Source organism: Pinus tabuliformis, chromosome 4_2, assembly GCF_031772625.1.
Source record: "Pinus tabuliformis cultivar Carrire ecotype Pingquan chromosome 4_2, CPIR1, whole genome shotgun sequence".
Taxonomy (NCBI): Eukaryota; Viridiplantae; Streptophyta; class Pinopsida; order Pinales; family Pinaceae; genus Pinus; species Pinus tabuliformis.
The window spans coordinates 365,255,558-365,268,599 of NC_142304.1; the positions used below are offsets into that span (position 1 = coordinate 365,255,558).

General features: G+C 38.7%; 1 protein-coding gene across 1 annotated transcript in view; it reads right to left on the reverse strand.

The window, feature by feature from the left end:
- The window catches only part of LOC149169460 (iron-sulfur assembly protein IscA-like 1, mitochondrial), a 32,179-nt gene extending 19,746 nt beyond the window's left edge, over positions 1–12,433 (reverse strand). The window contains exon 1 of the mRNA XM_089428705.1: positions 11,922–12,433. Within this exon, the coding sequence (XP_089284831.1) occupies positions 11,922–12,123 (202 nt within the window). The 5' untranslated portion in view covers positions 12,124–12,433. The remainder of the gene's footprint in view (positions 1–11,921) is intronic.
- Between the last annotated feature and the right edge of the window lie 609 nt (positions 12,434–13,042).

The window sequence follows — 13,042 nt, forward strand, 5'->3', positions numbered from 1 at the left end:
GTAATAGCTAGAATATAGATGATTGTTGTACATACTAGTAACTACAATGGAATCATGGATGCCATATCTATCTTGATTTATGCAAAAATATGCATGTTTTCATGTCTTCTACAATTAATTTGGTATTTGGGATGTTTGTTTTGAGTATAAATGCAAAAAAATATATAAAAATATATATATATAGCAGACGCTTCCGCGGACGCTTCGCTCCCTAGATTTTTGGAAAATGACGCTTCCGCGCTCCGCGCTTCCGCTTCGCTCCCGCTTCGTGCAACATTGCATGAGATACTTTTTATTAAGCTGGGAAGCCTGGTGCAGTGTTATCACTGTGAGTGATCATGTAGACAAGGAGATGAAGATTTCAAGAAACCTCCATATGCATTTGAGTTAATCTGGCGTGCATTCTATTTAACAAAGGGCATGCAATTGCACCAATGTTAACCTTCAGCATGCATTTGTGAAGATGGCAGGTATTATTCCATGGCATGTATGTTCCATACTCTAGCATACATGTTAAGGCATTCAGACTTCATATTCTAAAGCCACTGTAAATGGTGCTAACACAAGGAACAATTAGATCTGTAGAAGGTTGAAAGGTCTTTTATTAAATGAGTCAGGCAGAGTGAAAGAGTGGACATTACCTAAACTGTAGAAGGTCAAACAATTGGCAGAGGCTGAACCAACAGACAGGTGTAGCGGTTAAGAATAAAAACATAAAAAAAAAAGAGGAAAACAAATAGCAGAATGAATGGGGAGAAAGGGGTGCCTGATAGAGAAGAGAACAAGTAAGCAGGCTGATGTGCCCAACAGCCTGGCAATCATAGCAGTTTGTAAATTAATATAGATGTCTTAAGTCATTTGTAATTAGTTATGCAGAAACTGAATAAATAGATAGGCCGAGTGCATTACATGTGGTTATACCCTGTGAAGTTTCCACATTAAAAACCTTCTGTGTTAAGGCAACCCTTGCCAAGGACTAGATACAGGAGAGTCAGGACACTCTCAAGGTACTCAAGGAGAATATACAGGTTGCTCAGAATCGGCAGAAGATGTATGCAAAGCAGCATCAGACAAAACGCAGTTTTGAGGTAGGAGATCTTGCCTTCTTACGATTACAGCCCTATAAGCAATCTACACTCAAGAAGAGCAGGGCAGAAAAATTTAAGCTGAGGTTTTATGGGCTGTACAAAATTCTTTGAAAAGTGGGCGAAGTGACGTATGAATTGGAGCTACCGAGTGACAGCAAAATCCACAATGTATACCATGTGTCGTGCCTCAAGAAGGTTGTGGATCAGCAGGTCATCACCTCTGTCGAATTACCACCATTAGATGAAGAGGGACAGTTGGAATTGATTCCGGAAACGGTCATGGCTGTGCGCAAAAAGAAGTTAAGGGGAAGAATAATTCTAGAATACCTCATCAGATAGAAGAATTTAACAGAGGAGGATACAACATGGGAAGGAGAGCGGATTCTGCAGCACCCAAACTTGCAATTGCTTGAGTGCAAGAAATCTTGGGCAAGGGGGACTGTAATGTCCTCTACGAATTGAGGACAAATAGGACTTATTAGCGTATCCATCCCCGTAGGCTATAGTCCTCCATAAAGGGGATAAAAACCCAAAATACCCATTGTTGTGCAAATTTTGGGTCAGCTGGGCGAAAAAACCCAAAACTGAGGTTTTGAGTAAGGTTCACTCAATCAATTAAAAAAGATGAAACCCCTTAGAAAGTCTATAAATAGAGGAGGCTTGAATTCATTTCGGAGCATCGAATGTGAATCATTTCATCTGTTTTGAGCATTGGCTCTGAGGGTTTTAAGACCCCCTTCTTCCTTGTTCAATTTCGGTGGTGAAAGATCCCACCCTAATTGACTTTTCTTTCTCTCTCTGTTCTGGCACAGGAAATCCTTTGAAGGGATAATCATTTTTTGGAGAGTTTTATCTACAGGCAGCGAAGTTTTCTCTCTTTTTGTTTGGGTCACCGAAATTGAGGAGGGCAACGAAGTCTACTTGTATTCTGTGTGACGCAGAAACATAGCCTGAAGTCAAACGAAATCACTTGGTGATTCGATCTTGTTCAGGATTCATTGGCACAGAAATGGTCTTCTAACAGACAGCGAAGTTGTGGGATGATTTCGGTATTAACACAGAATTCTGCATCCAAAACCAAGCTCGGACTGAACCTCGCTCTGGCCAAGACATCCCTGTAAACAAGGTTCAGATATCTTCAATTAGGGTAGCAAAGCACAGTTCCAAACCCTGCAATTATTCAGAGACGGATTAAGAATTCTGGGAATGACATCCTCTTAAAACTAGCAAGACCAAGCAATCAGAAGCCTGAAAGTGGTACGTGTTGGCTCTTGATCGTGATCTGTGAATTCGGCACTAATTTGGATTGAATGCGAAGAGTTACTTCACAGGGAACGTGGTCTTCGTGCTTCAACAGGAATCACTTCTTGTCATAGGAAGGACCCGTGGTCCCTCGACAGAGTCAAGTTGCAGGACACGTTCTTCCAACAATCGGAAATCAGCCCCGCCTGAAGATTGTAGTGAAAAATCACATAATTTGAAGCTGCTGAACCAGACCCCGATTTGGAAAATGAATTAGGAGGACCGATTCTGTTTAGAGTTTTGGAATCATCAGTTAGAAGGAATTTTATAATTCTTGATTAGGTGAACTTTTATAACTGAACATTGGCATATGAACTGGAATGGATCAGCTTCCTGTTGGGACACAAATGGGACTTGTGGCCTGGAATCAAGTTGTCTATAGTTGAATCACATATTACTGTTGCCATTTGCAATTATACATGATTGACTGTTTGGTTATCTTGTGAATGAGAATTTCCGTACTGATTGTTAAGGATTATAAGTGGCCAAATAGTATACTACACATACATTGTATTGAAACCCTAGGGATAAATTAGGGCAAAAAAATTTACTGCCATATTACAATTTTCCAGAAATTGAAGGATGTCCTGTGGGGCAATGGAAATGACTCCGTCGATTTTTTTTTTTTAAATAGACAAGAAAGATCCATCATGTCGGCCTAATAGGAAATCCTAGAATGTCACTATTGTGCCCAATATATCTGCCCCAAAACCCTAATCCCTCTGATTTTTTCAGTTTGTCATTTACCTGTCTTAAGCAACAAAGAACAAGAAATTTTTTTGAACAAGCTTCCTCTTATTATGATTGAGACTAACACACCTACATATAGCATTACAGAGGATTCATTAACACAATTCAATTTGGTTTCTCTTCAGACTAAGCAGCCATGAGGTGGAGGTATCTATAAGCACTAGCATGTCACTGCCAGGACTTGAATCCTAGTGGAGCCTACGATCAGAGAACCCACACTTGCTAGAGAGAAAAAAATTGGGGTTTAAATAGATTGACTTTTTTCAATAGAGTTGTTAGTGGTGGCCAACAATAGGTATTTAAAAGTAAAAAACAATTTACAACTTTAGTATTTTGGATTTCAGTTTTCTTGATGTTCACTTTCAGTTTAATGGTGGTCAGCCATTGAACAAATTTAAATGTACTTGGTTAAACATTTTTAATTTTGATTAATGACTCTGAAACTTTTCTTTGATATCATTGCCAATTAATGAATCCAAATCATGATTTATATTTAATATTCTTGTCCAGTCTTGACTCTTGAATATTTTTATATCATTAGCGAATGAATCATATAATTTCATGTTTTAATTTTTCTAATCACATAATTGTCAGTTGTGTTTATTTAAATATAAATTTCTTTCATCTATATAAAATTTTGTGTGAAGTACCCCAACGTTCCCCAACACCCTTATTTCAAAGAGTATAGTTCCTGTCTTCATCCCCACATACTTGGCAACTTTGCTTTCAGGTTTCTGAACCAAATGAATGATTGGATTATGTAAACACGATTATGCAGATGTGTTGCAAAAGTTAGATAAAATTCCAACCCACAACAACCAGAAGGAACCTATTGGAGTCACACCTGGCCTATGATTCACCACATAGGAACTTATACGATTCCTAAAAGAATGCAAATGTTGGCAAGATTATGGCATTAACTCAAACGAAACCCAACTCAGTGCTAATGACCCTTAAAGAGCTTGGTTTTAAAGTCATATATATTGCCAATTCAAGGTTGCCAATTGCAGATGCTTCGAACTAAACATTGGGGTGGATTGCATCCTTTTCCATGTAGAGGTTGCTAGGAATCTCGAAGCAAGGAAATTTCCTACATAACAGAACACCTTAAGGAAGGGAAAGAAACGGAGCTACCCCTCTACTTTTGACATGGAAGACATCATATATAATGAAAGGTCTTACCTGAACAAGCAAATCTAAGGAATTAAGGGGTTAACCCTTTGCTAGATGAAAAGGAGGGACAAACTTGTTTTAATAGAAGGACCCACCACATATCCCAAACTAAAAGGTTGTTAGTACCATTTCAAGCAATCAACGCATCAAGTCATTCGTCCCTGATAGAGGATTTTACCTCAAAACAAGAGAAGTTGAGCTCCCAATTCAAGGGACCCTTATATAGATACAAAACCTAAATTGAGCAATCTTTGTCTTGCATCATGCTCTCAAAACTTTTAGCACTAATTTATGATCGACAAACAAACAAGTCAATGCAAACATGCCAAATCCATTCCTTGAACCTAAGTTAAAGCAATACAAGTTGCCCTCTACAGCACCATTAGCAATGTGGATATTCATAAAGAATATGAACATTAGTTGGCTGGGATCTAGGTGCATCAAGCAACAATGACACGGGAAGGGGTCAAGACCTGGGGATGAACGACCCATTTACCTCAGTGCAACAAGACTTGTATGGATTCCACATGGATTTCTTTTCTTCGAAACCAAAATTGAAGACTAAGTTGAGGATTTTTATGTTGGGCCTTTTTTAGCATTACACAAAATAATGAAGATATACCCCTGTAAGAGTTGTAAAGCACCTCACTTCGCTTGATGCAATGATTATTTCTTATGCATCTTTTCCCCATACTTAATCCTACCTACCATTGTCCACAACAATTGTGGTTCATCACTTTAAGTTTCTTATCCTATAAATCTACATAATAGAGTCAAAATCAAAATCAGAACAAACTTTTCCAATTCATCCAGCTACCATTGAACTTACTATAAACGTAAAAACTTTTTACTTTTAGCTTTTTAGGTCAAATCTTGGAGCATTGGTTGGGGTGTACATCCCGGAATCTCCCTATCCACCTATGAACTTGCTATAAATGTAAGCATTTTGTAGCTTTTTAGGTCAAATCTTGGATCATTGGTTCGGGTGTCCTGGAATCTCCCTCTCCTAGAGTGCTTCGAATAATATGTGAATGATGCACAAAAACCCCGGACACCAATCATGAATGTTGATATTGCCATTTCAGTCCTTGGTAGACCTAGTTCATATATCATATCCGCCTTTGAGAATTTTAACATTTTCTCCCCTTTCGGCGGGTTGCTAGTTGAGTTAACCACCACGGCCAATGTTAGTGAGAGTGTAGTCATAACCTTTTCGAGATTGGAACTCTTCTGAACCATTCCTTTTGAGGTGTAGTTTTTTCTTTTACTTCCAATTTTTATTGTCTTATGTATTTTAAATTTTCTTGTACCTCTTCTAAAATCCAACTTCTGTGGCCAATGGTTCCAATCAGGGTGGTCATATCAAACATTTGGAATGAAGTTTCCTACTTCATGAATTATTGAACCTCAATGTCTTCAATATTTCAACTCGCTCCCATGCTTTCTATCTCTATCACTGATGTTAGTGCCCCTTACTCAACACACTCTACCGTAACTAACATTCTTGACTTGTGGCTATCTCAGCCCTCTCAATTTTTGGCGAGATTCCCTTGACTCGGTCAAACCTCCGTAACTTCTTGCCTTTCAAATTTCTCCTTGTTTTCACTTAGTTGATTTGGCTTGGAAGTGCTTCTTCTCTTTGTACATATCTCTGTTTTCAAAACCGACCGACTCGACTGAGTTGGTTCGAGCCAGGCCAAAAAAAATTGACTCGGCCTTGGATTCGGTTCGTCCGATCAGGTTAATACCGAGCCGGCCAAGTTGTCTAACAACTCGGCAGGCTCGGTATTAACCCAGCCGGCTCGGCCGAGCCCGCATTAACTCGACCGGGTTAGAAAAAGCGGCCCAACAACCCGTCAAACAGCGATTTTTTTTTTAATGTTCTTTTAGGGGACTCCAAACCTGTTCTTATTTTGCCTATGTTGTCTTTAGGGTCCATTCCCCTCTCCTAAACCCTATTTAACCCACCCAACCCCTCTCATTTTCTCACAGCCATCTCATGCATTTGAGACTTGAGTGAGAATTTCAGTGCGAGTTTGTGAGGAGTTGTTGAGTTTGTTTGTTTCTTGAGTCTTGGGCAAGCATTGTAGTTGGAGTGAGGAGCTTCTTGGGCAGCCATTTGGAGCAACATTTACATTGAGGAGTTGGTTTCTTGGAGCAAGCTTGAGAAGGCAGTTTGTGCCCATTTGTTTTCACTTGTAAAAATTTGTTTTTGCTTATTAAATTTTATGTGCAAATCTAGAAATCCTAAAGAGTGTTTTTTGTGAAAGAAATGAACATTGAATCAATGTTTTTTTTTCATTTTCAGATTGTTTGCTTTCATTTCCAAGTCAAAAAATGGCACCTAGAGTGAAAGATGCTTGGCCATATGTTGAAATGGTTGATGGCCAAATGCATTGCAAATTTTGCTATAGGAAAATTAAGGAAGGTCCTGGGGGCATTAATAAGCTGAAACAACACTTGGCGGGGATTAGAGGCCAAATTACTCCATGTACCTCGCCAGAAATTGGGGAGATTACGAAGGATTTGTTAGCCAACTTTGAGAAGTTTAAAGAAGATAAGGCTAGGCAAAAAGAGTTAGAGGCTGAAATTGGGAGGAAGAGGAATATACAAAAAATGCTGGCTACCAACCTCCATTTTGATTTTGAGGGTTCTTCCTCTATCCCTTGTACTGATGCATCCAACCCCTTCCGATATGTTCCTCCCTCTTTTGAGTCTATTCAAGAAAAGGGAAAGGGTAAAATGAAAAAGGGTGATATGAATATCAAAAGTTATTTCACTCCCTCCTCTCCATCAGATGTACATGGTCCTCAAGCTAGTAGAATTCATTTGCAGCCCACTTTAGATGACCATTGGAAGAAAGAATTGAGGGAGACTACTTGTGATTACATAGCTAGATGGTGGTATGATGCTGATATCCCCTTCAATGCTTCCCGTTCACCATATTATGAGCCTATGTTTGATGCCATACATGCTGTTGGAAAAGGCTTCAAAGGCCCTACTATGCATGAGCTAAGGGGGTATCGTTTGCAGAAAGAAATTGCCTCCATTAATGAGTATTTGAAAGATTCCAAGGACTCATGGGAAAGAACAGGATGTACCATCATGTCAGATGGATGGACTGATCAAAGAAACCGTACCATCATAAACTTTCTTATCTTCTACCCATAGGGAACCATGTTTCTAAAATCAGTTGATACATCTGATAAGGTAAAATATGGACAATTGTTGTTTCAACTATTGGATGAGGTTGTTGAGGAGGTGGGGGTGGCTAATGTTGTTCAAATCATCACAAATAATGCCTCTAACTATGTTCTTGCTGGTAAATTGTTAGAGGAAAAGCACAGAACCATCTTTTGGACCCCATGTGCTACACATTGCATAGACCTCATGCTTGAGGATATTGGCAAATTAGATTGGATCAAAAACACTGTAGATCATGTCAAAAGCATAACAAAATTTATGTACAGTCATTCATGGATTTTGAGCCTGATGAGGAAACACACAAGGGGCAAGGATATTATTAGGCCTGCCATCACTAGATTTGCTACTCATTTTTTGACATTGCAATATATGCTTTCACAACATATAAATTTGCAAAAGATTTTTTCCAGTGAAGAATGGAATCAAAGCCAGTGGTCTCACAAACTGGAAGGCAAAGAATTGAAAAAGAAAGTTAATCAATAAATATTTTGGAGAAAGGCAGCAAAGATTGTGAAGCTTGCTGAGCCACTGGTTAAGGTGTTGTGGTTGGTGGATGGGGAAAGATTGGCTATGGGCTTCATTTATGAGGCTATGGATCAAGCAAAGGAGCAAATAAAGAGGGCATACAAGGATAAAGTGGCTAAGTATGGGCCCATTTGGGCAATCATTGATGAAAGATGGAAAATCAACTCCATTGCCCTATACATGCAACTGGGTCTTTTTTGAACCCACGGTATCATTATAAAGCTAAGGCAACAGGAGCTTTGAAGGGGGACATTAGAGATGGATGTAGTTGACTGCATTGATCGCATGATCCCATTGGAGTGTGATCAGCTCGAGATACACTGACAGGCCACAACCTTCAGCGGTGCCTCAGGTACCTTTGGGAAGAACCTAGCAAAGATTGCAAGGGAAGTAGATGAGCCAGGTAAACAAAAATTTCAATTTTCAAATTCTTAATACTTATTTCATTAAATTGTTTATAATTTGAAAGTTGGATATAATTTGTAATTTTGTTGAGCTAACTCATTACACTCCTATGTTTTTTGCAGCGCAATGGTGGGAGGCTTTTGGTAGCCATTGTCCTGAATTGCAGAGGTTTGCAATTCGTATTTTGAGTCAAACTTGCAGTGCTACTAGGTGTGTGCGCAATCGGTCTGTCTTTGAGAGGATTCACACAAAGAAGAGAAACCGTTTGGATCAAAAACGGTTAAATGATCTAGTCTATGTCCAATACAACCTTCGGCTCAGACGCAACCAATTGGTGAACAAAAGACCTGATTATGATCCCATTGCGTTGGAAGACATTGATCCAACATCAGATTAGGTAGTGGAGAGTCATCCAGCAGAGTTTGATTCTGATGAGGATCTTGATTTGGATTTACAGGTGGAGGCATCACTCGAACATAATGTTCAGTTGAATGCAGATCCTACTCCACTTGTACCAGCCTCAGGGCCAGCCCCAAGTCCTCCAGTTGCAGAGGCTTCTTTTGTGGAGCCACGACAGAAGCACATATCTCGTCTATCTCAGCTTGCAGTTGTTGCACAACCTGCTAGTGCTACCACTTCTACAGTTGCGGTTAGAGATGATGAGGAGGAGGAGCCATGGGGCCCCCTGTCTGACTCTGATGATGATCCAGAGATTGATCCACATGATCTCGGCTCCTCTGGCAGTAGCCAGTAGTACTGGTCACAGTTTACTTTTGTTGTAGAGGCCATTTCTAGCCTCCTTGGTTATGTGTTTTTGTTTTGATCTGTATATCATCATCATGTATGTATTGGACAGTGCACTGGGTGCCATTTTGATATAATGGATATATACATGAGCCTGCTTTGATCATATGTTGTTTTCTATCTATATTCTGATGTTGTGTGTTTGGAAACATGAATGAAAATCTTTGAAATTATGTTCTTTTATTAAATATATATATAATGTATTTTTTACAATGACCGAGTCATTGAAATCAAGCCGACCGAGTTGATACCGAGTCAGAGTCGGAGTGAGAGTTGACCCTCAGCGAAGTCAGTGTCGAAGTCGGAGTTTAAAAACATTGGTACATATATATGCACAAAATCATTGTTTTAAAAATCGGCCGGTCTAAACCGGTAACCGGTCAAACCGACCGGTTAGCAAGCCCACCAGGTCAAACTAGCTTAAAAACCCGGTTTACCTCCTCATGTCGCCGTTTTTTTGCCCTAACCGACCGGTTTAGGACAGAACCGGCCGGTTTATCGCCAGGGCAACTATAACCCCCACAAAATGCATTTTTGTGAGTTTTGAAGCTGGTTTGAGGGAAATTTGGGGTTGTTTTCCTCTAGAAATAGTCCCTCCAAGGAAAACATGCCTACCCTCTCATGTTCCTGACACATATCAACCCTAACAATGTTGGCAATTAATGGTAATGTTAAATTCTTAAAGTAAAAGGATGAAAACATGCCTACCCTTTCATTTTCATCCTTTTACTTAAATTTTTAACATTACCATGAAATGACTCAAGATGTTTGAGAGTGGTTTCGATCTCGTTGGATTTCATACACAAAAACTAGAATTTTAGATTTCACTCAAAATTCAGTAGACTTAATGGTTTTCAGGATTTCATGGTTTGGGGGTTTGCAATGTTTCCATTTGATTCTATCATGCGTGAGGGTATGAGATTGACATTTGATCAAGAGCATGAAGCCCTTTAAGAACCTTGATCATGGTGGCATTGATTGTTGAACTTTGTTGATGTTGGTGGTACTAATTGTTGAATTCCTCTACCATGGCCTTAACAAGAATGCACCCTTCACTCAAAGGAAAACGACTGGTTAGGCATGCCAATCTTTTTCTACCACATTATAAGGTTGAGGAGATGAACCCTTCACTCAAACCAAAATCATTGGTTAGGCATGTTAAACCTTTTCAATTTCTATCATGTTATAAGGTTAAGCAATCCAAGTCTGAAGACTTTGAGCTAGATGATGTTCATGTATCTCTTGTTGATGATGTTTATGTAGTTCTAGTAGCGTCGAATCAATGATGACTTTGATGAGTGACCATGTTGATTAGTGATTTGTAGTTTTGCTGTCTATTTTTGCTACTACTAAAGTTGTAGAGGAGTTTTAGGAGTCCTCAAACTCGGAGGCATATTATTTATGTAGCTCATGTTGATAATCTCTTGTCTAGTAGTGGTGATGAGTTTGATCATGATGAGGAGCGATCATGTTGTTGATCATTGATATGTAGACTTGTCGTAGTTCAGTGACCCCATAGCTTACAGCATTGTTTTCGGACTCTAGAGGCCATTTAGAGCCTCATTGATTATGTATTTTGTTGCGGATATGTATTGCACTCGATGCCATTTTGATATATTCATCTTTACATGGTATATAGATGAGTAAACCTTGCATATTTTGTTTCTATTGGCTTGGAATCATGGTTTCAAATCTTAAAAATAGTTTTTTTCATTAAAAATTAATTATTTAATGTATTTTTTTAAACCGGTTTGTTTAGCCCTGACCATTCAAATCTTAAAAATAGTTTTTTTCATTAAAAATTAATTATTTAATGTATTTTTTTAAACCGGTTTGTTTAGCCCTGACCAATCCCGGTTCGACCGGTTCTGGTTCGAAACCCGGTTCATTAGGTGGACCGGTCCGGTCACCAGGTCCAGTTTTTAAAACATTGCACAAAATCTATCTTAACCTTAGATTTCTTAACCACTGAGAGGTTTGGCTTTTCTTGGTTTTTTTAAATCCATCCCAGTGCTTCATAAATCTAGAATTAAAATGGATCCATGCTATTAGTAGCCCAGCAATTGAGTCGGGTTCAAAACCAATCTGCTGTCCAAAGAAACCTTCAAGATGAAACGATGAGAGTTAAGAGTCATAAGAACAAGCCTAAGCACTCAAGTTATGGTAGCATTAACTATTATTAATCAAATTAGGTAGGCAGTCAGTGGGACATTATATGCAGGGCCATATACCTTGGACACAACATTCCCTCAAGTTGGGTCTATATACGCCAGAGCTAAAGTTTAAGGCATATTTCTCACCAATTGGCTCCAGTTTATTTGCCCACAAAGATTATCCGAACAAAGAAATTGGTAAATGAGTAAAATTTCGCTGTAATGTTCCGCAGACTAGTTGCAATTTGAAGAAAAAGTTCACCTATTCGTCTAAATTGTCATGAAACCATCTTACACCTAAAATTCACCCTTACCATCCATATCTCTTCATAAAAGGGTTAAAGGAAAAAAAATGATTTCAACGCATTTTCTGCGGTTTAATTTCCCTTATTACTTTTTCAGAGTTCGATCGATGATAAAACAGAAAATTCAGCAACCATAAAACTAAATAAGAGATGCCATTCATGAAGGCCACTAAATTGAGGGCAAAATTAAGGGAGTAATTTTTGTACTTTACCGGCATAATTAAGTGTATAAGAGAGGCCACTGCATCCGCGCGCTTTTACCCCCAGTCTCAGGAATGCTTTCTCTCTCATGTTTACGAGCTGCCTAATCCTGGCAGCCGCCGCCTCCGTCAACGTTAGGGCCTGGCGCCTCGCGCTCGGGGCCGCCCTCTCTGCTAGTGCCTTTGCCAACATAGATAACGAACCTGATACCATTTCTTATTTTGCCGCCTATGTTATGATTCCGATTTGGAGGCGCAGGGTGTCAACAGGGAAATCATAAATGTACTGCTGCCTTTCCTAGATCAATATGCCGATTCCACCTATCTCATGGAAAACATAGAAGTTTCGTCGAGTGTTTCGAGGCTCTCAACTTCAAATGAAAGTCTCCTATCTCATGCTAAATCAACCGCCTCAATCTGCGTAAATTCTCTGAAGTCCAGAATCGTCCATGACGTTTCATTACTTTATTTTTAAATGTATCGGTGCATGGAACGGTGTTCATTCGTCCATGTGTTTTTATGTATGGTAAATTCAAGGAACATCGTGCGTATATAGCGGAGGTCTCTACGCTGGGAAAGGGTTCGATCCTTATGGACTAAATTATAACGTGAGTTTTCATGTAGCTAGCGTTCGATGCTTATGGACTGAACTCTAATTCATGCTTATTTTTAACATTGGCTACGCGGTTTATTTATTATTAATTTTTAATTTTTTTAAATTGGGTTGAGTTTAGATTGGGGTGATGTTTGTTTGACAATTCCTTATAAATGATTTTTATTTTAGATATGTGGAAATTAAATTCTACTCAAATTAACTAGTTTACATTTTAGTGATGGGTTTAATTTTTATTATTATCCTACTTCTTGAAATAGAAATTTATATAATATTAATTTTAATTTTATCTTTGATAAATATGAATAGATTTTAGTAGTCCGTGGCCAAATAAGTGTGGATTCTATTTAAGAAAAAGATGTATTGTTGTTCCAAAAAAGATGTAATAGTAAATGTTGATATTACAATGAATAGGGTGCATGCAATTTGGTTTAAAAATTACTTAAACCCCACAAATGGTTAAGTAAAATTGTATATGCACTAAGCTCACTAAAATCAAATTCCACTCACGTTAAAGATA